Source organism: Carex rostrata, chromosome 18 (genome assembly GCF_964058835.1).
Source record: "Carex rostrata chromosome 18, lpCarRost1.2, whole genome shotgun sequence".
NCBI classification, from domain to species: Eukaryota; Viridiplantae; Streptophyta; class Magnoliopsida; order Poales; family Cyperaceae; genus Carex; species Carex rostrata.
Window position 1 is genome coordinate 309059 of NC_135935.1, and position 23482 is coordinate 332540.

Here is a 23482-nt window from a genome sequence, read left to right on the forward strand (position 1 = left end):
TGGAGAAAAATTGTAAATTTGTATGTATAAATATTATTTGATTTACTAGAAAATGAAGGAAATGCTAAAAAAAAAAAAAAAAGCTGTCCATTTTAACTTCATATTACTTTATTTTTTTTTGCTAGAAAACACAATAAATATGAATAGTACTATAAATGCATTTCTCACATTTTCTTGGATACTTTTTTTCCACATCTATAATTAGCTCATTTGTATTCATTATTATTGTATAATTGTTCACTTATTTTCATGAAGATTCGATATTTACTATACAATATTCACACTTTATAGAACTTTAATCTGTGCCTTTTTTATATATATTGAAAAAAAATTACAAGTAAAAATTTGATAATTGTTTACAAATAATTGATACATAGTGAGTTTATGTTAATGATTGATACTTCCCCAAATATAGGTTGCACTCAATTTTTATGTTGACTCTTAATTTGGTGCAATGATCATGTTGCCCTTTACTGCCACATGGTGTGCTCTCATTGATTCAACCTATTCATCGGATGCTCAAAGCTCTTCAAACCTCCCTCACAGTTACACAGATCTGAGAAAGAAAAAAAAAAAAAAAGAGACTGAATGGATGGTTCAGTCTGGGGAAAAAAAGAAAAAAAATTACATAGATTGCCACAGTTTGTTGAAAAAAAATGAAAAATTGGTGAGACCGAATGTCCATTTCGGTCTGGGAAAAAGGCAATTCTAGAGACCGAAATGGCAATTCGGTCTTTGTGGTTTTTCAAAAAAAAAAAAAAAAAAAATCATGCTGGTTCGCTAAATTTGAATTAATTAATAATGGTTTATAAAAAAATTTCGCTATTATGGATGGTAGATAAAAGAGGAGAGAGAAAAGAGAGAGATAAAGGTGAAAAGGACAAGAATTGTATTACAGCCTATATATATTTACAAAATGTTACACTAGAGTTTCTTACCGAAATTTTTATTAATAAAAAATTAATAAAACAAATATCGATAATAAAGAATGAATCTAAGTTTTTTCGAGATATAGAAAAAATGTCTGGACGTTATAGACTATCACGACTTGATTAGTGACAAATTAATTACCACACTTACTAATTAACTAAAAAAAATTAATGGACGTGATAGCATCACGTCATGCTGAAAATTCAAATCAGAGAGAATTACCGCACTATTCTTGTCACACCCCAAATCAGGAATTCTGGATTAAGGTGTGATCAATCTCGTCTCGTGCTTAATTAATCATTAAGTACGCAAGGCTAATCATAAATAATAAATCAAACAACAGCGGAAGCAAAATAATATAAATATCAAGCATCAGTCACATAACAAATAAATAAACATACACATACATAACATATAATTCGATCCATCTCGGATCCAAATAACACCGTCTATAAAAGGGGATACATGATCTATCGAACCCGTATATATAACACAGAAAATACGAGACTCGTAAACCTAATCAAAAGCCTAACCCTAACTAGGTCAAGTGGTGTGGCCCTCGGGGACAGCTCCTGACATCTCCTGCTGCGGACCGCCAGAACCTATACCTAAAACCCACGAAACAATTTGTGGGTGAGCGACGAATCGCCCAGTATGTGACCCAGAATTATCCCCTCAGGGATCCTCTACGGTCAAAGCACTTTTATTTTATAAAATGAATACAATTAAAAATATGCACATGTGTGAACCTATATTAATATCTAATAGAACTTATAATACTTTTGAATGATGTCATGATGCGATTATTCTATTATGCCAACATGCGAAATAAACCCAAAATAAAATCAAGGTGTAATATCGGATATAAATCAAATCGAAATCCAGTACTCATTGCACTGTGTGTCCAAATACAATGATAATAATAATAATATGGATAAAGCAAATCACCCCGTGACGTGCCAATAGAATCAAAGAATCGAATAATATAATCCAAGGATTTGCTTGAAAGCACTTGTTGAAACAGAGGTTGATCCACGAAAGGAAGTTTCCCTTGGAATATTTAAATAAAATAAGAGCATGCGGGTGAGCAGGGAAGAATTCGAAGAAATCTACCTTTTTCTCCTTTTCAGTTTTCCTCTTTATACGATACGATGTTTTACAAGATATTTCTGATCAGAGTGCAATGATACACGTTGCCTAGTGATATCGAGCATTGCTCCACAAGAATAGCACACTAGCCGATGGTTATACCTTTACCAAAAAGAATCTGAATAATATAATCCAAGGACTGTGATCATGGAACAATGATACACGTTGCCTAATGACATCGCGCATTGCCCACAAGAACAGCACACTAGCCGATGGTTATATCAAAATCCGGTGTGTCATCTCGCCTAACGATTCATCACCCAAACATATCCAATAAGAGAATTCATACAATGCAAGTCGTAAAAAGTTAATCTCTTCCCTCATGAGCAGGAGAGAACTCTACCGTCCGGCCAGACCAATAGGAACACCACACATGGATTCTACCCAAACCGGTGCTGGAACCTCGTACAAGATTCTACCCAACACTACCCGACTTGGAATTCCATTTTGGATTCTACCCAAACCGGTGCTGGAACCCCGTACAAGATTCTACCCAACACTACCCGGCTTGGAATCCCGTTCTAGGCAAAGTAGCTCCTAATGTAGGGAAGGAATAAATCCCGAATCGTATCGTGCCACAGAACTCGAGTCCGGAACTGCTCACGTCAAATAGTAAAATGATCAAAAATGATACATAATCAAAGTTTATACATATAATATAAATCCTAAAGCCATCCAAGGATCAAGTGACCCTCAGCTCAGTGGCTGTCGGGCCGTCCCATGCCAAGTGACAGCAAGACGGAACGAAGTCACTCGGCTCTGCTCAGCTCTCACTAATGCATGCGTATGCACGTAATATAATAATAATATATTGTCTCCACGAGAAGAAGACAAACTAGTATCCTAATATTCTAATAATATAAATATAGTATTATTTAATTACTATACTCCTACAATACAGTAAATTCAGGTTTTTCGGGACTTATGCAATTCTACCTATAGTGCAGAAAAGGATAAACATGCTCTACAGTTTTAATGCAACTACTTAAAATAAAGTACGGATGTCAGGTCAGATGGATCGACTGGTAAGAGTACGCCCACAAAAGAAAATAATTCAGATATCCCACACCTGGGGGGGCTGGAGTCTCTGTCGCTAAAAATCAGCGTGCTCCACGTATGCTCCGAACTGCAGGTCAGTCGGATCGGTCCATGGGTCAAACTCATACGAAGTTGACTGATCTGTGATCACGCAATTTAAACTAATTAAATTCTACGCTTAATTATTCTAACCCTTGCCCCAATTAATGCGTAAGTTAAATTCTCGATTATTTTGATTTCATAAATATTACCGATTTAGTCAGTCTGACTGATCCGGTTAGTCAGATATTAATTATTACTTTTATGCCATCGAGCTTAGCATTAATCTTAATTTATAAGTTCGTCAGATATTGATCATTCACTTTGATTTCAAGTTATCCTAATTTTAATTCTAAATAATTTATAGTTTTAATAATTTAATTCAAAGATATATTGCTTGTAAAAATTCTAATATCGAAATATTCGCAAAAGTAATTATTCGCGAGCTACGGTGATTTTTGAACGTGTCTTATCCATATATTATATCCTAATCACTTATCTATTTGATTTATTTTTACTTATCTATAATTATTTTAATCGATCGAAATGTAGTTTTGAAAGTTAGTTTGTTATTAAAAATGTCTAATGTTACTGTTTTTATAAAGTGCATAAATTTTGTAATCATTGCTAAATGAGTAGTATAATATGTCTTTAGTTATTTATAATTTAGATATGTAATTTGATTTGCACAATTTTAGAAAATGATTGTTTATCTATTTTACGTGTTTTCTAATTATTTCTAAGTCGAGCAATTCGTCATTTTATAACTACTCTAATTCTACATGTAATTACTCGTCTTGAATCTAAGTCAAAAATATATATTTTTCGTTGCTAATTAATTGTTCCTATTAATTTAACAACGAGTTTTCATATAAGTTGGAAAACATTTAAATGTTATAAACTTTAAAATTTGTTAATTATACTTTTATTTTATTACGTGTTAAGTGTTTTTAATTTAGTTAATCAATTTTATTTTAATAATATCATTATAAGTCAAATAATATTCATATGGTGTTATAAGGAAAATAATATTTAGTTGAGCTTATACACGTATTCTAAAGTGATATTCATGTACATAATTTAATCTTACGTTTCTATTATCACCTACTGTTTTATATGTCTTTGGAATATATATATATATATATATATATATAGAGTTAGGCTGGGGTGCTATGGATAGCATAGTGGCCTCCCGTGCTACGGCTCAATATTCAAGTTTTCAAAATCCAAACGGTCGATCCGAACCGTTCATCTTATTCTCCATATTAATATCTGCTTGGAGACCAAATTTTATAATTTTCTGAATTTTTTTACTATTTATTAAGCCACTTTGAAAATCGCTAATCCAACGGTTTTACTGTTTTGTGCAGCCACCGTTGGATCAACAATTTTGTAAAATACTTAATAAATAGTAAAAAAATTCAGAAAAATGTAAAATTTGGTCTCCAAGCAGATATTAATACGGAGAATAAGATGAACGGTTCAGATCGACCGTTTGAATTTTGAAAACTCGAATATTGAGCCGTAGCATAGAGGCCTCTATGCTATCCATAGCACCCCAGCCTAACTCTATATATATATTAATACATTAACGCATTATCATACTTTAAATAATAAAACTACTTCTAACTAATAGTATCCTTTCTAATTAATTAATTTGCTATTAGTAATTAATAACTCATAAAATTATGTCTTGAATTAAAACTTCATAACGCAACTTTTATATAACTACGGATTGAGTGTTTTTAATTTTATAATATTTCTTTCATTATAATTTAACTTAAAAGTAAAATCCAATTCAGATTTCTAAAACAAATTTCTATTTGTATTAATTTTCGGGTCTGCTCAAAGAACTCAAATCCATATCATAATTGTCATGAAAAATTTCAGATTTGGCCCACGAAGGTTTAGAGCCCAAATTAGATTAAAAATCAAGGCACATTTCTAATTTATTAAATTCGGCCGAACCCAATTTTCCATCTAACTCATCCAAGAACTTAATTAAAAATTCCACATATTTACATTTAGGCCCCTTCAACAAGGGAAATTACTAACGGCCTAAACTTTACACAACAAGCCCTAAATTTAAATTATTTATGTTTTCATGCCTGCCAAATTTAAAGGTGGTGTACCAGTATGTATTTAAAACTGGTACGGGTTGTACCTACAACCAGAAAATTGGTACAAGTGCTTGGTACATACAAATACACTCTCACAAGTAAGGGAAGCAAGCAAATATGGAGGAAAAAGGGCACAAACCATGCACAAGGAAATCCACAAAACAATTTCAAATTTAGGTGCACAATTTCAGCCATAGTTCATCGTTTAGATTGGCAAGTAAGGTGCCAAACCGCATCTAGGACAATGCAGTCCGAGTGGCAACGAAATATAAGGGTTCAACTCGACATACACAAGCAAAATTTCACACAAGAAATAAATGATATTTCATCGAGCACATACATTGATCAAGCATATAAATACGAAACAGAGAGGGGCTCAGCCCTTATGCCACCACAAGGCATAAAAGAAAGGAAAATTAGAGATTTGTCATGTTACCGGGAAATGCTTCCAATTTCGTGTTGTGACGAAAGTCGGTACCAAGACGACGGGGGTCAGGCCTTGCTTGCCGCTGTCTCTTCGTCCTTGCTTCTCAATCGACCTCGACACCAAACATAGGCAATCAAAACAAAATCGAGAGGTCTGATAATTTACCGGAGTATGCTTCCAATACGCGAACCGGCGAAGGTCGGTACTAAGGTGACGATTGTCTTCTCCACCTTGCTTCCAAACCGGTCTCGAGATTCACAGGTGCGAGCACGTAACATGGTACAAGAAATTTATACCAAACCGGATTTTGTGAAGGGAAAAAGAGAGAGTGATGGAGAGAGTTTAGAGAGAGAGCAGTAGTCCGAGAGAGAGAGAGAGAGGGAGTTATAGATAACCCGGGAGAGAGAGAGAGAGAGAGAGTGAGAGATCGAACGGACGGGTCTGACGTGATCGTACCGTCCAGGGAGCGTAGAGAGCGACGAAGTCGACAGGGGCGCCTTGAATGCGATGGGACAGGGGCTTCCTTCTCCAGGAAGAAATAAGGAGGTGTGGGGTCCATGAGGCAGAGAAAGGGCGAGAGAGATAGAGAAAACGGATTGGCTGATTAAAGGGGAAATGGAGATGGGATAGGGTGCGGATCCGAACTCACCCATTAATTTGGGTTTAATCCTCTTCTCTCATCAATTCAAAATCAAAGTATAGGATGCCTTTAGGATTCGTGCTAGATTAACTTGAACGGTTGGAAGAATTTCTAGAACAACAGAAGCTTATACATTTAAAGGAGTTGTTTCGGATTCAAATTAATTTAGCAATCTTTCGTTTAGAAAATTTGTATGAATCATTACACGTTAGTCAGGATATTTTTATATTTTATAAAGCTAAGTTACACATTTGACGAAATATCATATAATTTAAGTTTATCTTTTTAATCAATTCGAACTTCAAATATAGTCTCATTAATTGATCTATAGTCTCAGAATTTTAATGTACATAATTTTATATTTCGTTTATATTTTGACATTTTTAGATTTGTTCTAATCAGTCAGTTAAAATCCGAACGATCTTTAATCTTATAAAAAAAATTATTTAATCGTAATGATCGATTTAGCAAATTAATCATATTTTAAAATTTCGGAATATAACAATTCTGAATCTTCAAATCATCAATGCATTGGTCTGAACATGATACTCTATTACATCCAGTATTTTTTTTAGTTAATTAGTAAGTGCGGTAATTAATTTATCGCTAATTAAGCCGTAATAGTCTATAACGTCCAAAGGACATTATAAACTATCACATTTTTTCTATATCTCAAAAAAACTCAAATTCGTTCTCCATTATTGATATTTATTTAATTAATTTTCTATTAATAAAACTAGATGCGTCGTTGCGGCCGAAATTTTTAAAAATACCATTTTTGTAAAATTATTAAACCAAAACACCAATTTTGGTTGAAAATTATATTTTTTGCATGGCCGCTTCCCGGGGAAGCGGGCACTTGGAACCGGGCCGCTTCGGGGGGAAGCGGGCACTTATTTTGGGCCGCTTCCAGGCTCCGCGGGCTGGCCGCTTTGGAGGGTAGCGGCCACACCGGCAGGGGGCCAAGAGGCCATGGTAATTATAAATAGTGGCCGCTGTCTCGTTTTTTTTTATACGATTCATTCGAGAGCCATCCCTTCAAATCAGGTAATTTTCTTCTTCTTTCTAAATTTAAATTTAGTTTAAAGTAGGAGTAGGAGTAGGAATATGAGTAAGGTAAATATTTAGGGTTTAGGATCATGTAATTATTTAGTAACCAAAATAATTATGGAATTGTACCAAAATAATTATGAAATGGTATGAAAATTGATTATTGACCAAAATAATTGTAAAATTGTACCAAAATTGATTATTTGACCAAAATAATTATCGTATTGTACCAAAATTGATTATTCACCAAAATAATTGTAAAATTGTACCAAAATTGATTATTTGACCAAAATAATTATCGTATTGTACCAAAATTGATTATTCACCAAAATAAATATGAAAATTAGTTATTGACCAAAATAATTAATACCCGAACTATAATTATTTTTTGAAATTTAATTTCAAATCCTAATAAGACCAAAATATAAAATACAGCATAACATCTATGGGATCTGGACCGTCTTCTAGTAGGGATGTACCTTCTTCCAGTGGAGGTGCACCAGTTATACCCACTCCATATGAGATGTCACGGTATGTTGATGCGGCATTGACATATGTGGTCTCCGGTATCCGGCACCGCACTGATCGGGTATCAGACTTTCTCTGGTACCCGAACGCGAAGCACCGTATCTTGGAGGCTGCCACTGGAGTAAGTTTTATATTATTAATAAAATTATAATTTTATTTCAAATTTTATTAATAATATTTTTTTTAATTTAGGGACTAGATACAGTTACAGTACGCCACAACAAAATGTGGCTTAAGTACCAGAAGGCCTATGCTGGGACGTTGCGTGCCATGGGATTGTACCAGCTATCCCAGATGACCGAGGAGATTGCTGATCCGGCATTGTGCTTTGGGCTCATTGAGCGATGGCGTCCCGAGATCCACTCATTTCATCTCCCCCACGCTGAGATGACAGTCACCCTACATGATGTCAGCTGTCTATGGGGCATGACCATTGTCGGGGAGCCTGTGACGGACGTCAAGTATGGAGATTTCAGATCCTTGTGCGAGGACCTGCTGGGGATACCGCACGCTGCTTTGCAGAAAGAGAAGAAGAGAGGCGCAAATACACATATCTCCCCAGGTATCATCAGCTTGGCAAAGCTGAGATCCGCCTTCAAGGAGTTTCCAGCTCCTAGTAGTCGTCTCCCTCAGGTATGTAAATTTTATCTTATTTACGTATACAAAATTTCAGTTTTCTTCTAAATAATATTTTAATTAAAATAAATAACAAGCCACCATTGATCAGCACTTGCGTGCATACATTTTGGAGGACAAGAGACGCTTAGGAGGCGCGCTGCAGAGCAGGCTGTCCCTACTCAGGAGCAGGCCGTCCCTACTCAGGAGCAGATCCCTACTCAGTTTTTCTCTACGCAGGTAAGTTATTTTTTTAATATATACAACTTGTGCATTTTTTTTAAAAAAATGATGCATAACTTGTTTGTAAATTTGTAGGAGGAGGAGGGACTCGGCTTCAATATCGACCCAAACCCTGATGGTTTGTATTCTCCGGGTTATCTACCAGGGTTCACTATGCCGAACCCCTTTCCACACTTTCCTGGCAGCTCACAGCCTACGCAGTATCCTCCAATTCCAGACTTTGCTGGCACCTCCACACAGTATCATCCCGGTACGTACTTTCCTGACATCTCCATGGATGATCCTATCGTGAGAGCTGCCTACGGTATGTTACCGACTCAGGAGTCTGGACACACAGTTGCATTTGGTCCTGCAGTCCAGCAGTCAGCTGAGATTGAGGAGGTTGAGGCCGTTGAGTCAGATGATTCTCTCGACCACACGCCACTCGCAGTGCGGATTAGGGGTTTGAGGATCAGAAGGGCGAGGCGTCCATTCACTCCTTCTGACTTTTAGGTTGTTGTTTGTTTTTGTACTTTTTTTTACTCTAGTGTTGTCATATACTGTGATTTGTTATTTCAGGATATCTTTCTTTCATGTTGTTATTTATCGTACTATTTTGCTTTTATCTTTTTTTCATGCTTATCCTTCTAATATATTTAATTTATAAAAAGTTATATCTATTTTGAGAATTATTTTTGAAAAACAATCATTAAATAAATTAAAGTGTTTATTTTTTTTCAAAAATAGATACAACTTTTAAAAAATTAAATATACTAGAAGGATCATAATATTTTTTTGTATTACCTAGAAGTGAATTTTGAACCGAGATCAATAACTCAGAATCTAAGTATTTTTATTATTTTCCAATAACACATAAAGAAATATATTAATTTTTCTTATAGCCGCGAAAAATCCGGCCTGAAAAATATTGATCCGGGTTATTTGTTGCAGTCTTTCTAATAAATCAAATTATATTGTATTTCATCTATTTTCAAAGAAATATATTCAACATTTCTAATATTTTAATACAAAAAAAAAATTATGTTTTCCAAAAAAAAAAAAATCCAGTGTGGCCGCTGGCCCCCAAAGCGGCCCAACCCACTGGGCCCAGAAGCGGCCCAAATAAGTGCCCGCTTCCCCCCGAAGCGGCCCGGTTCCAAGTGCCCGCTTCCCCGGGAAGCGGCCATGCGAAAAATATAATTTTCACCCGAAATTGGTGTTTTGGTTTAATAATTTTAAAAAAATGGTATTTTTAAAAATTTTGGTCGTTGCGACAAAGCCGTTTTTTGGATCCATGTTGGTGCAATAGGATGAAAAAAAAAATTTTAGGGTGCATATTAGTGCAAAATGGAAGTGTAAACAACGCGTATAATCAATGTGACAATAGATGTTCATATATCTCATGGCATTCTTTCTCATCATTCCGAAGTGAAGCATGAACATATTGAAGACAACGAAAACTCGAACACTCAACAGTTTGTAGATCTGATGACCGCAATGTAATCAAGTAATTCCATATCGTACAAATCATAACAATTAAGTAAATTCATCTGTAGAACTACAAATTCGGAAACAACTAAAAAAAATAGATTCCACTCTTTAACCAAAGCTGAATCAAATAATTTGAAGCCAGCTCAAAAAAAATATATTCGACTCTTTTAACCAAAGCTGAATCAAATATTTACCAAAATGACCAGCTCAGGTTAACTTGCAATTACATCTAAATAAAAGCAACCCAATATGATCTTATGAATATCAGAACATTATAAAAAAAGCAATCAATGCTTGAAGAATTATTTAGAGGGAGGGAGAGAAACAAAAGTGGCAAGTAGCAAGAGAACACTGGCAGCCTTTGCCAAGTTTCGAGGAAAAAAGACGAAGAGATCACACAAAAGGATTACATTTGACGTGCATGTTAGCCTTCTGTCATTCATTCTCGACAGGTGGAGTGGCAGGTAAAATTTGATCTTTCTGTCTTGGAAACAAATTGGAAGAAAATAACTAATATGGGTGGAAATCAAATCTTTAATGAGAAAATATATGGAAAGAAAATCAGCAAAATTATAACCCTACCTCTTTAAAATTTGGTAGTATAGTGTTGTGCTAACAGTTTTGAGGGGGAAATTTTTTGTTAGCCAATTGTTGTTTATGATTACAGTAAAAATTTCATGAAAAAAGGATTTCTTTGGGGAAAAAAATTTACAAATGAATTTGTAAGGTGTCTAGTTCAACCATTTTGAAAAGACAAGGGTTAAAACGGAAAACTACCTTAGAGAGAGCTTTGCCCCAGCTAGTGCATTTCACATTTCTTCGTCTGAACTCTTGGGGCTGCCTGTCACAACTGTAGTTTATATATATGCACAGAAGTTCTGAAATTAATATCAACTGTTGGTGACAATAAGTTATTTGGTTCAGTTTGCCTCTAGATAATTTGCATGCAAGTCATCTAAAAGTTACAAATTTACATATATAATTAGCATACTTTGAAAACTTTAGTTGGATTTGTAAGAGCAGTGGCAAGTGCACCAGATGCAAAGATAAATGTGAAATTCGATAAACAAATAACTTAGTCACATGCATGTTTGCAAAATCTCATAGAGCCCCAATCTAAGGCATCTATATAGATAAGAAACATTATTACTAGAAAATGCTCTCTATGTGATGCATTTAGGAAACATTAAGAACAAAGTGCGTTAAATAGATAAGAAACATATAAATAGAAGAAGTCCTTTGGTGAAACATTACTTCTTGATGTGCAGGGGAACAATACAGACACATTATTACTACCATTCTAACTAACTGACTCCTCTGAAACATGAAGTTACATTTGAAGACGTGTTTTGAACATGTCTACCATATAAAAAAAATCATGTTGCATCAACTGGTACCAGAAATACTAAAACGATACTGTAAGACATAAAAATCATAACTTTCTACAAAAAAGATTAGTATGGCACTTAATTTTTAATTGTAGCTTCTGTAGTAGGACATGAAAATAATCAACTAACAGTATGCCTTTCAAAGAAAAAAAAATGGTCAAATTATGCAGTATGCCTCATCGTTTGCTCCTTGGTGTCATGTCAGAAAACCCAGTATTAAAAAAGAATGACAAATACAAAGCATTCACTTTGCAGTCATTTGACAAATTCTAGAACTGACCCAATTTGAGATAAATCAAAACATGGGAAGGATCAAACAATCTAATCCAGACCAAATGAAACTTAAAATCGATCTACCCAAAATCCAGTCGAAGATAAACCAAAATTTGATAGTGATTTGAAGTTATAAACTAATCCAAATCCATAATAACAAAGCCAACCTAAAAACAATATTGTTTCTATTTATTGTGAAATGAATCAGTGTAAATAACTTTTGTGACCTTTATTGAACTAAATAAATGAAAGCATGAACACGTGCAACAAAAGTCCTGACAAGCTCACAACTTACTTTCAGTGCACTGGCATTAGTTGTTATTATGAAAAAGTTGAAGTAAAACGGATAAAAAATTATAACTTGCATATTAAAATATACAATAAAAGTATCAGGGTGTGACAGGGTGAACAGTGCAGGTTTTAATTAATATTTGATGCTTATAGAGATGGATCTTATTTCTGATACCTCTTACATTGGTAAGTTTTTCTCAAAAAAAAAAAAAAAAAGTTTATCATGTATCACTGGAATAATTAAATTTAACAATATATTCAAATTTTATATAATAATGAAGTACCTGTTGTCGCTCGACTCTTCATTGATGTGCTTGGGCCAACCTGCTATACAAAACAAATACGTTACTACATCTAGCCAAATTTTGATTTATGGAAACAAATCCATAGTCTCAGTACAAATTGCTCCTCTTTGGTTGTGTACAGGAAAGAGTGAGGTTGTGGTATTTAGCAATGCACAGATCGGTTCATACTATGGATACATATCTCAATTTTCAAAGTGAAAATAGTCAATCTGAACCGCACAACGTGATTTCCATATGAAAATGTACTCACTGACCAAATTTTACATAATTAAAATTTTTTTACTACGTTTTTAGATATTAAAAAATCACTGCTTTCATCCAGAATCTTAAGATCAGGTGTTTTGCAACCTATCTAAAAAGATTCGAAAAATATAAAATTTGGTATCCATGACGAAGATTATGTTGAACGGTTCGAATGGAATGTTTGAACTTTAAAAATGAAGATATGAATCCATAGCACAGACCTTGGTGCCCAAAGATAGCCTCACTTTAAAGAAAAACTAACCTTGTCAGGTGGCTTGTCAAAATGATTGCTCAAGAGACATTCTTAAATCTCAGTCTAAAAGTGGCACCTCCAGTCCAGTTTAAACCAGCGTGAACTTTAAAATGTTCAAGTACTAATTAGCATTGCTAGCCCAGTTATTAATTTAGTTAGGTCATCTAATTCTTCTCATATACACGAAGCAAAATGGAACTAAATCTAAATACCTACAAAATTGAGCACCACTTAGACTTAAACTCGAAGATTACACCATACCTCCAGATGGATGGCTTTGTTCCCTTCTATATTTTTGCTTCTTCAGCTCCAAACCAGGTTGAAAATCGTGTGAGTGAGATCCTGATCACATCAGCACACTAAAAAATGGTTTCATAAAAGATTTTTCCCATTAAAAATAACGATTGGACGAGTACTTTTCTGAGGACTCACAGTATCAAAGTTCTCTTCCTTTTCGAAAAAAATCAAATGCAACCAGTTCTGGCTGAGGCGTGACTTTCATTTCTCGCTTCAATTTCTCCCCAATCGCAGTAGCCGCAACTAATATATGAAATTGCCCAACAATTAATTGCTAATTTTAATGTATCAATTCCTTGTTTCTTCATTAACGCAAATCCTCATTTTCTTTAGGGAAACAATAACTGAACTTCACTGTGGTAGCAACCCCGAGTGGAACTAAAAGAGAAGTCACTAAGCTCGTGCTAAAAGCTTCCTTCAGAACAATCAAGTCATTCTATAATTAGTTCATACTGACTCGGAAGTTGAGTGTTACTACTGACATAAATCTGAAAATCTGGTAGTTGCAAGTGTGATAAATTTTAGGTGTTATTTGCAGCAAATTGATATAAGATATCGAGTCATTATGGACAGAGAAATAACAAAGTTCCTCTTAAGGTTATTGACTTTAAACCATGCAAATAGAAATAAAAAATGGATAAGAAAAAGACAAGAAAGAACCTCACAAAATGCATAGGTGAAACACATAAAGAGGAATCACACTATCATGGTTCTCTACCGCCTCAATTAGACCAGGGTGATTGTCGATTCTATGATCGTTCTTGAACCACACCATCGCTATCTCTCCATTGCTTGCCTTCTATTGCACAATTACTTCCGGCAGATTCACAGGACGAACTCTTCGAGCATGAACTGGACGAGCAAGAACTAAAGCGTGGAAGCAGAGAGGGAGAGCAATTGGAGGAGGGATCCGTGGAAAATTTCGCGAATGCTGAGATTTAGCTCCGGTTCGACCAGAGAGGAAGGACCTCGAGAGGTGTGAGGGTTCGATTAAAATGTAAAGCGGAGAATGGCGAGGAGAAGGGGGAAATTAGAACTGATATTCCAAGGAAGGAAGCCCGCAACAAAGAGCATCGGAGAAGCTCGGCGAGACCGCGGCAAGCAACACGTAGCAGGGGCAAAACGCGTGGCAAACATGGAGAAATGAGAAGATGACAGATGGCAAAAATGGGACCAATTTGAGATGCGAGAGGGGAGTAATTTGGGATGACATCAGCAGACTGTTTATAGAGAGGGTGTTACTGTAGATTGAACAGTAACACCCCATCTAAAATTAGTATATTATAAATAAATAAATAAATTTCCGCAGTTTCTACATATATGTAGGTACAATGTATCAGACACAAACACGTACTCTTTATTTTTAGGCTCTCTATGCAAAAAAGTAATATGACCGATAGTGATGATTATTGGCAACCCGAGCTCCGAGTTTTAATTAAAGCTTTTTGAAAAAGAAAAAGAAAAAAACAAAGCTATTTGAAGAATAATGCAAGCTATGCAACTGTGGAAATATAGTTCAATTTGCTTAATTTACACGAGTCAAAATTAAGAATAATGCAATGCAATTAATTATTGAAAAAAAATAAACATATATAATACACAAAAAATAAAAAAATACATTTCAGCAGATAATTAGCTATCTTTTAGAGAAAGATAACCAAAAGAGGAACAAATGCAACCCATCCCCAAGAGCCTCTGATTGACCGCAAACTCGTCGCCAAACTTGCCTCTATCATGATGTTAAATCTACAAGTCGTAGTAGACGGGTTCTCGTTCGTCACAGTTGCAAGTTTATTGAAGTCACAAGCCCTTTCATCCTGATCGTTCATCTGGTAATAGCTATTAAATGTGTACGATATGTTTCCTCTCGCATCAAGATTTCCGCAAGAAGTCTTGTAACCGAGACTCGAGCAATCTGCATTGGCACAAGCATAGCTAACAGCTGCTGCAATGTTTTGGTTGTCTAGGCCGATAGACGGCTTCAAGACGCACCACTTCTTGTCCAAGTACTTTACTCCCTTTGCCCCCACAAGTGTAGCTGTGTGATCAAAACTGGTTTACAACAGCTAGGTACATAGGATATGATACATATGACTGATACTGATAACAATTTTCTTCTTCATTATATGTTTATGACAAGAACAACAACAGAATCATCAATTTTTAGATCGAAAAAGCATGTGTATATAAAATAAATAATCTTTTTGGCCATAGTATTCTACAAAGAATCATGTATTCAGATTTCACATCTCAATTGTTGTAGATCTAGGTCCTAAATTGCCATTAGCAGTGAAAACAAATTGCAATTCACCTCTTTCAGATAAATATATCTTCCTTTTTTACTGTTGGGATTAATCCTTCGTTTGGATTTTTTTGCCATACTTGGTAATCTAATTTTACTGTATTTAACACAGAAATGATCTAAAATAATTAAAATACGCTTATCCTTCTTCCCAAATGAGGATTGAATAAAGATTTGCCCAACAACACTGTAACTCAGCTTGGTAAATTTTTGTTTTTTTTATACATACACATTCAAGAAAATGGAGTTCACGATGCAGAATTTTCTGGCATGACATGTACTCAGCATAACCAATTAAAATTGCAACATTGAGGAAGTTTGATCAAACATAATAGCTTGTTTGACTCTCAAGAGACAGCAGTCATGTTAACATTCAAATCTACTTGTGTTAGCCTAGCAACATTCAATGTTTCAAACATACTAAATATGTACCTGAGGTGTTGGAAGAACTTAAGCTGAGCTGATACTTCGGCGTACCATCATAATAGAAAACTCCCCAATGTCTTTCAAAATTTCCAGGCTGTATGCTTTTTAAATCCTCATCTATTAGGCTAAAAATATACACATCCATGGGTCCAGGACGCAGAGGTGTACCTTGGCTGGACGAGGCATGATTTACCAGACCCTGGCTGAATTGACGTGCATTTTGTATGTTTGCATTCATATCTCCATCAGTCGGCCACCCAATCTCTCCCACTATTATTGATAGATTATCTGAATTTGGGATTTTACTCATTAGATAATTTGAGCTCTGTAGTTGTACTGTAGAGTTTCAATTTGGGATTGTACTGGTTCTTTACAGTGACGGACTAATACCATACTGTGACCACTATACCAGTGAACGGATGCTCAATTATGACAGTTAGGATACTGGCAATCCTCTCAGAATTTAAACTAATTCACTTACTGAATCCATTCTTGCGAAGTGCAGATAGTAACGTGTCGTGGTTAGCATCTAACACATTCGTGTAAGAAATTGAGCCATCAACCACTGGGGCAGCGGACCCCTGAAAAAAAGCATAATCCAACGGGAAGTTCGGGTCCTCATAAAGACTTATGAAGGGGTATATGTTTACAGTGATTGGGGCATTATTGTCATTTAGAAAGCTAACGATCTGGACCATCAATCCATGGATGTCTGACCTGAAGTCCCCGTCTGAGGGTTTACCGGTCGGGGAGGTGTACACGTCAGCATTAAGTGGTACGGTGACCTTGACTTGATTGCCGATGCCGGCCTTTATGAGCGCTGCTTGAACATTTTGTATGGCTGGGTAGGTGATATTTAAAAAGCTACCATTGTAAGTCTGTAGAAAGGGCTCGTTTCCTACTGCCACGTATCTGTCAGAGAAAAAAAAAGGAGGGAATTTAGTTATCAATTGTTAGTTGTACCAGTACAGTACAATAGCATTTGAGAGTACACTTAATGCTACACTACGCATTTGGGTTATGATAAATTATAAGAGAACAGAGAATAATCTCTTGGGTTTTCTTCTGAAGTACGTCAGTATATATATTGGGACCATATGTATAGTTTTATGTTACTCTATGTAATTGGAAAGTGGAGATTTATTCATTTAACCGAGTTCCTACCTATATTCATACTGTTTTTTTGTTTACCTACAAGATTAGATTGAATTGATAATTTGATATCAATTCTTTTTAAAATCAAGTAACACTAAATTGATGAGAATGTTTGCTATCGTTTTCAGACATCTATGCCCACCAATAATTTGATAAAATTCTTCTTGTCCATGTGGCCTCAGATGATTTTAAGTGGGAATGCATTTATGGAAAAAACATGCCAACTATCTGTTTAACATTATTATTATTTTTTGAAACATTGGCAGCAGCTGCCAATGAGAATGTTTAACATTATTGAAGAGAACATTTTGATGAAGTTCCAAACTTACGGTACATGAGTAGAAAATAAATTAGTAAAATAAATATTAAATGAGCGATAATTATATCTCTTATTTGCATCCCTTGCTTATTAGATGTGTTGATGTATTTTATTTTTTGAAAAATATTTATAGTTGATAATAAAATTGTTTATATCTTAAGTTTACTAAAAGTAAAAAATTCTTAAAGTTATATATTACTTATTCGATCAAGTATTTAACTTGAATTTCCTCACTATTATTCACAAAAGAAAAGGTGATGAATACTTGACATATTAAATATAAATACTTACGTTTACGTATACAGATATAAATAACATACTAAGTATAAAGCCTTTTGTGTAGGAGGAAATATGTTGTAATAAATATCAGTCTTGTTTTCTTTTCTTATATTTACTTTTATTTTATTTTCTTTTTCTTTTTCTTTATTTGTTTAAAACTCTATATTTTTAAATTGGATATCTCTGGAATGTGAAGGCTAAGGCTAGACCTCTAAATTTTTTTTTTTTTTCAAAAGTATAAAATCTTTTGATGCAGATATGGAATGCAGAGCATGATGCATAGCCTATATAAATATGTTCTCTAAATTTTAATTTTGATATCCTAAAGTATTAATTAACAGCAATTGTAGGACCCAATAGTTAAAAGTATTATACTAAAGGCGAATATGTCGACCGATAATCCAATATAGTCAGAAATATAAAGAAAAAAAATGCTAAAATGCCACATGATCACATGTTTGCGTTGCTCATAAAGAAATAAGGTTTTGTTAAAATAATATTTTGTAAATTATGTTTCACATTTTTATTTTCATTTTCAAAATTTAAATAATCGATTCGAATCACTCAATATGATCTCTATATTAAAATGTGTTTGGAGACCAAATTTTATATTTTTTTTTAAAGTTTTTTTTTTACTATTTTTTTAAAATAGGTACAAAAATCACTATTTTAGATGGTACATAATTATCCAAAAATAATGATTTTGTATCTATTTAAAATGTAGTAAATAAACTCTAAAAAATATAAAATTTGGTCTCTAAGCATATTTTAATATGAATATCATGTTGAGCGTCCTTCGAATTCTGAAAATACAAATAAAGATGTAGAACATAATTAGAGCACAAAACCAATAATACATTTTAATCTGACTCTTTAAAAAATCACAAGGATTTATCTAAAACTATGTTTCAGTTATATCCACGAAATAAGAAGTAATATTTGATATAGTGACAAAACACAACACTTCATGTGTAAAAGGCAGTGTTGTAAATAACAGAATTATAGGGACAATTTAGCGTTTTTATTAAATTGATGTATAAATATTTTACCAAAAAAGAGAGAAATCTGGTATGAGTTGTGACAGATATTTGACATTGAGTCGATGTTGACTTCCCAATACGGTAATCAATGGTAAGAGGAAGAAATACATGTTTATAGATGACTCGTGAAGTGGTCATGAGTTGTGACAGTTATTTGATATTGACCCGATGTTGATATTATTACAGAGAGGACCTAATAAGTAATAACCACCTTGTGAAATGTCAATTAGTTGATAAGTTAACGATCGAAGAAAGTAAAAATAATCACAAAAGAAGTGATTGATTAACCCCACACTATCACTGTCACTATCACTATCACTATCACTATCACTATCACTATCCCTTAAATTAAGTTTAGAGAGAGTTGCTTAATTATAACCTGACATCAACCCCGTCATTGACATATTTGGAGACGTTCTTGGAGACCCAGTTCTCGGCGGTTGTCTCGCTGCCTCCTAATCCGTCAAGCAGATCATTCGGTATCCCGACCATGACCTGGATGCCACTCTTCTTCAAGGCCTCCATGATCCCCTCATCAGCCTCAAACAGCTTCACCTTCTGGATTCCATTATCTTTCAGCATCTGTACCACTGTGCTAGGCGGCAACGGGTGGCTCGATTGAATGCCCCAGTTTACTCCAATAGCTGATGCACACGTCAACAGGCACAAGAATGGCAACACGGTGAGGGCTTCATGAAGGACCGCCATGGTGTAATTAATTCAACAATTAACTATCTCTCTGTTTCTCTGTTTCTGGAAACAGAGGAGACTTAAACGAGCGTGCATGCAATTGCAATTGCAACTATTATAAGAAAATATTATGTGACTAAAGTTGTTAGTGGAAATTGGGGGAAAAGAAGAGATCGAGGGATGGGCAAGCCGAGAAAGAGAGCCAGAGCACAAGAGAATAAGAGATAGGAAAATTAGAGAGCGTTGTTACTTGTTATTATGGGGACAAGTGGGGTCAGAGAAAATCCACAAAAGGAGGCCAAGTACCATCCATAAGTTATGCTTGTGACAAGGACAGATACGAAACCAAAGCAAGAAGCAATGGACGCAGCAGTGCAGCACTCTCTCTCTCTCTCTCTCTGGAAAGAAAGAAAGAAAGAACAGATAGGAAAGCAGGCACCAGCTTATAAACAGAGTATCCGAATAAAGCTTAAGAATTAATAGCAGGATTTATACAAAACCCCCCAATGTCAGTATGTCACTTTGCTAAAGCGAGGTATTCACCGACTAAAATATACAGTACAACGGCTTCTACTATCTGCTTTTAAATGAGTGCATCTTCCTGCTGATTTTCGAATGATTTCCTGATATGACCCTACAAAATATCAAATTATCAGACAACGTCTGTCAAAATGAGGGATGGTGAGATACTTGACGTGTCCTTTAAAATATGTGAACATATGTACCCCTCTTCTTCTTATTATTATTTATTTACATGATTAATACAGTAGGAGCGGGTGATTAACGATTGCTCCATGGTACGTGACTTGCAACTTTCTTGTAGATATACATGTGATCATTTTATGTTTCATAAGTATTATTTATAATTATAATTTGACCTTCATAAATATATATATGTAGAGGTTCTACATTTTCTATATTTTTTTTATACTTGCAAGTAAATTTATATTTAACCTCCATAAATATATAAAATTGTTCTGCTGTGATCTTTATAGTTTTAATTTTATATTTTTAATGTGATCTACTAATATCAATATTTAATATGATTTTTGAATCTTATTCAAAAAAATTCTAACGTCGCTCATGAAGAAGGTGAAGGAATTGGGAGACCCACGAAAAATGGGAGGGATTAGTTTGTGGTCAGTAATAATATTAACCTGACCAATTTAATTTTTCATGTACGGATAAACAAAGGAAAAACTGAATTGTGTGTGTGTGTAACTATAAAAAAATGATGGACAAAAGGTACAGGGTTTCGTTTTGCAGGATCTTATATGACATTTTATATTTTTTTCAGGGGAACACGTGAAATATCTACTTTTTAAAAAAACTTCACGTTTAGTTTGTGTTTTTTGGAGGAAAAAACAGGGTTCATGAAAACTGCAAGAAGAAATATGCTCATGGAATACGATTTTGAAAGCAACCACTATCTATATATATCTATTAACAGAAAAAAGACATAATAAAGAGGAAAAAGTGTACAAGGTTATGGAAGCAAGGGATATAAGTTCTGACGCGCAACAGAGCAAAGCATCAAAATCTCATCATTTACATTTTTTTAGGGTCTTATTTTTAGTACAATATTTTTGTATGTATATAACTGTGCCTGCAATATATTATGAAAAATATTTCTTGAGGTCGGAAACATTTTTAGTCAGCACAAATTTGTTTCGTGCTTATAAGTTACATATAAATATGAATTTCCGTCGACTGATATTAAAAATTTAACAAAAGAATAAATTTAATATACTAAATATATGCACTATGTATTCAAAATTGAATATACTGAGTTCAGGACGAGTTGCATGTTTTAGATGAACCGAATTATAATACAATATGAATAATTCTAACGTAAATTTAATTAACTTCATTGTTGATATCTTGTAAAATATCGTTTCAATTGTAAAAATAATATAGTAGATGTGTTCTTAATTATTAGACAACGTGTGTGTATGAAAATTGAGCCAATTTGGAATTTAATTAGTATTTATTACAAAACAATACAATTTCACTGTTGAAAAAAATTGCTTGATGGAATGCTTGAGTAAGGACTATCAAATATGTCAAAATTTGTTTCACATTCTATTTTGTAAAAATATATATATATATATATATATAGAGAGAGAGAGAGAGAGATGGGCTATGGTGCATTGCAATGCATAGGCCATGGTGTGCATTGGACCATAAATCTAAAATTCAAAATTCAAATGACCGATCCAAACCGTTCATCTTGTTCTCCATATTAATATGTGCTTGGAGACCAAATTTTACATTTTTCTGAATTTTTTTACTATTTATTAAGCCACTTTGAAAATCGCTGATCCAACGGTGACTGTTTGGAACAGTAAAATCAGAAGCCACCGTTGGATCAACGATTTTCAAAGTGGCTTAATAAATAGTAAAAAAATTTCAAAAAATATAAAATTTGGTCTCCAAGTACATATTAATATGGAGAACAAGATGAACGGTTTGGATCGGTCATTTGGACTTTGAATCGGTGATTTATGGTCCAATGCACACCATGACCTATGCATTGCAATGCACCATAGCCCATCTCTATATATATATATATCTACAATATTTTTTACTCAAATAAGATAGTTCAAGGCACGTATCTGATACGTACTAACCCCGAGGTAGCTAGATGTGGTTCTCGAGTTGGACTCGAGTTCGTATGTAAGGTATTCGGACTCTAACCTCTGATACCTTAGTCTATAGTGTGAAATTGTGAATTCCTTTTTAGGCCCAGCTTTGGGCCTTTGCTGTCGCATAGTGCATCAACCTGGAGGTCTGACAGTTTTGTCTAGCGAGACAGACCGTACAGAGTCTGTCATAGAAATCACTCCATATGAGTGATCTCGAACTAGGCCGGACCTTCTTGAGATCTCTTTCTGTTGAAGGCCTCTTGTTAGTCTTTCGTAGGCCTTTGGAACTTGGGCTTTGGCGGCCCAATTTCTTCTGTTTGTCTACTAAGGTTCTTGACTTGTTTGATGGACCGATTTGAAGGCCCTTGTCACGAGCCCATAGCTCAGGGCCCTATTAGCATCAATCCAATATTACATATATATAAAAGTTGGTATATTAAAACTACTACGAAAATATAATTATCTGCTATAATTTTATATCTATTTTTTATGATGTTAAATGAAAAAGGTCGCAGCATCACATCCTACAATCAAACTTTATTGTTTATATTAACATTAACAAAATTTGATCTAACATGTTATGAAAGTAAATATTAGTGGATTATTTTGTATTTAAGCATATCATCATGAAAGTATGATTATTATAAGAATAATCTTGATGTAGATCCAACTTTTATAATACATTCATTTAATATCGAAAAAACACATTGCTCAAATATAAAAATGAAATATTATACATATGTTTTCAATTATTTAGATAGAACGTGTGTCAAATTGAGTCAATTTGAAATGTCATCCATCATAAACCATTTAAACTATACCGCTGAAAATCTTAAATTGTTTGATATAATGCTAAATGACTTTCAAATCAGTTCAAACTAGGGCTGCACAAAAGGTTGGTAGTTCGTGATTCTATTTGAGTTTGATTCGAAAAAAATTCATAATTAATTTGATTTGAAATTAGTTCGTTCTGAAACAAATCAAACTAGTTCGGTTCGAATTTTATTCAAATCAAACTCAAACTGAGTCAATTTTGTTCGAAATTGATTCGCGAACTATTTAGGTTCGAATCTCAAATAATGCAACTAATGGATTCAACCATCATTTTTTTAATAATGCAGGAACCAAATTTATATCAGAGTTCAAAATTGTTAATATAATGGTAACTTATAATAGGAAAATATTTCAGCAGCGTAACAAATTAACAATGTAATAAGTTCCATTTGACTAGGTCCATGCCGTGATTTTAATCAATCCAGCAGCGTAAAAAGTAAGATAATTTTAAGTTGGCCCATAATCTATCAGTGTGAATTTGTAAAAGGTAAAA

The 23482-nt window shown here is 34.2% G+C and overlaps 1 protein-coding gene and 2 long non-coding RNA genes across 6 annotated transcripts; all 3 read right to left on the reverse strand.

The window, feature by feature from the left end:
• Positions 1–1279: 1279 nt before the first annotated feature.
• LOC144569620 (uncharacterized) lies at positions 1280–6116 on the reverse strand. The gene is made up of 3 exons (XR_013516106.1): positions 5713–6116; positions 3149–3258; positions 1280–1538 (listed from the first exon to the last, which is right to left on the reverse strand). It is a non-coding gene; the product is annotated as an uncharacterized LOC144569620 (long non-coding RNA).
• A 4278-nt stretch (positions 6117–10394) lies between these two features.
• Positions 10395–14420, reverse strand: LOC144569250 (uncharacterized). Of its 3 annotated transcripts, none has more exons than XR_013516027.1 (4): positions 13012–14420; positions 12486–12525; positions 11027–11099; positions 10395–10729 (listed from the first exon to the last, which is right to left on the reverse strand). It is a non-coding gene; the product is annotated as an uncharacterized LOC144569250 (long non-coding RNA). The 3 variants fall into 3 exon arrangements; XR_013516029.1 differs by having other exon boundaries at positions 10395–10733; XR_013516028.1 differs by having other exon boundaries at positions 12486–12528.
• A 354-nt stretch (positions 14421–14774) lies between these two features.
• Positions 14775–19831, reverse strand: LOC144569253 (glucan endo-1,3-beta-glucosidase 5-like). 2 transcript variants are annotated; one of them, XM_078319512.1, is made up of 5 exons: positions 19817–19831; positions 19200–19557; positions 16509–16939; positions 16034–16315; positions 14775–15337 (listed from the first exon to the last, which is right to left on the reverse strand). In XM_078319512.1, the coding sequence occupies exons 2-5, from the start codon at positions 19526–19528 to the stop codon at positions 14943–14945; spliced, it is 1437 nt and encodes a 478-aa protein (XP_078175638.1). In that variant the 5' UTR covers positions 19529–19557; positions 19817–19831; the 3' UTR covers positions 14775–14942. The 2 variants fall into 2 exon arrangements, with proteins under 2 accessions (XP_078175638.1, XP_078175637.1); XM_078319511.1 differs by lacking the exon at positions 19817–19831 and having other exon boundaries at positions 19200–19680.
• Between the last annotated feature and the right edge of the window lie 3651 nt (positions 19832–23482).

Excerpts from the sequence above, each read along its gene's own strand:
- LOC144569253 (XM_078319512.1), bottom strand. The coding sequence starts at position 19,528 with ATGGCGGTCCTTCATGAAGCCCTCACCGTGTTGCCATTCTTGTGCCTG. Across the intron at positions 16,940-19,199 it reads AATGACGGGGTTGATGTCAG|ATACGTGGCAGTAGGAAACG; the intron begins GTTATAATTAAG and ends TTTCTCTGACAG. Across the intron at positions 16,316-16,508 it reads ACTTCGCAAGAATGGATTCA|ATAATCTATCAATAATAGTG; the intron begins GTAAGTGAATTA and ends TCCCAAATTCAG.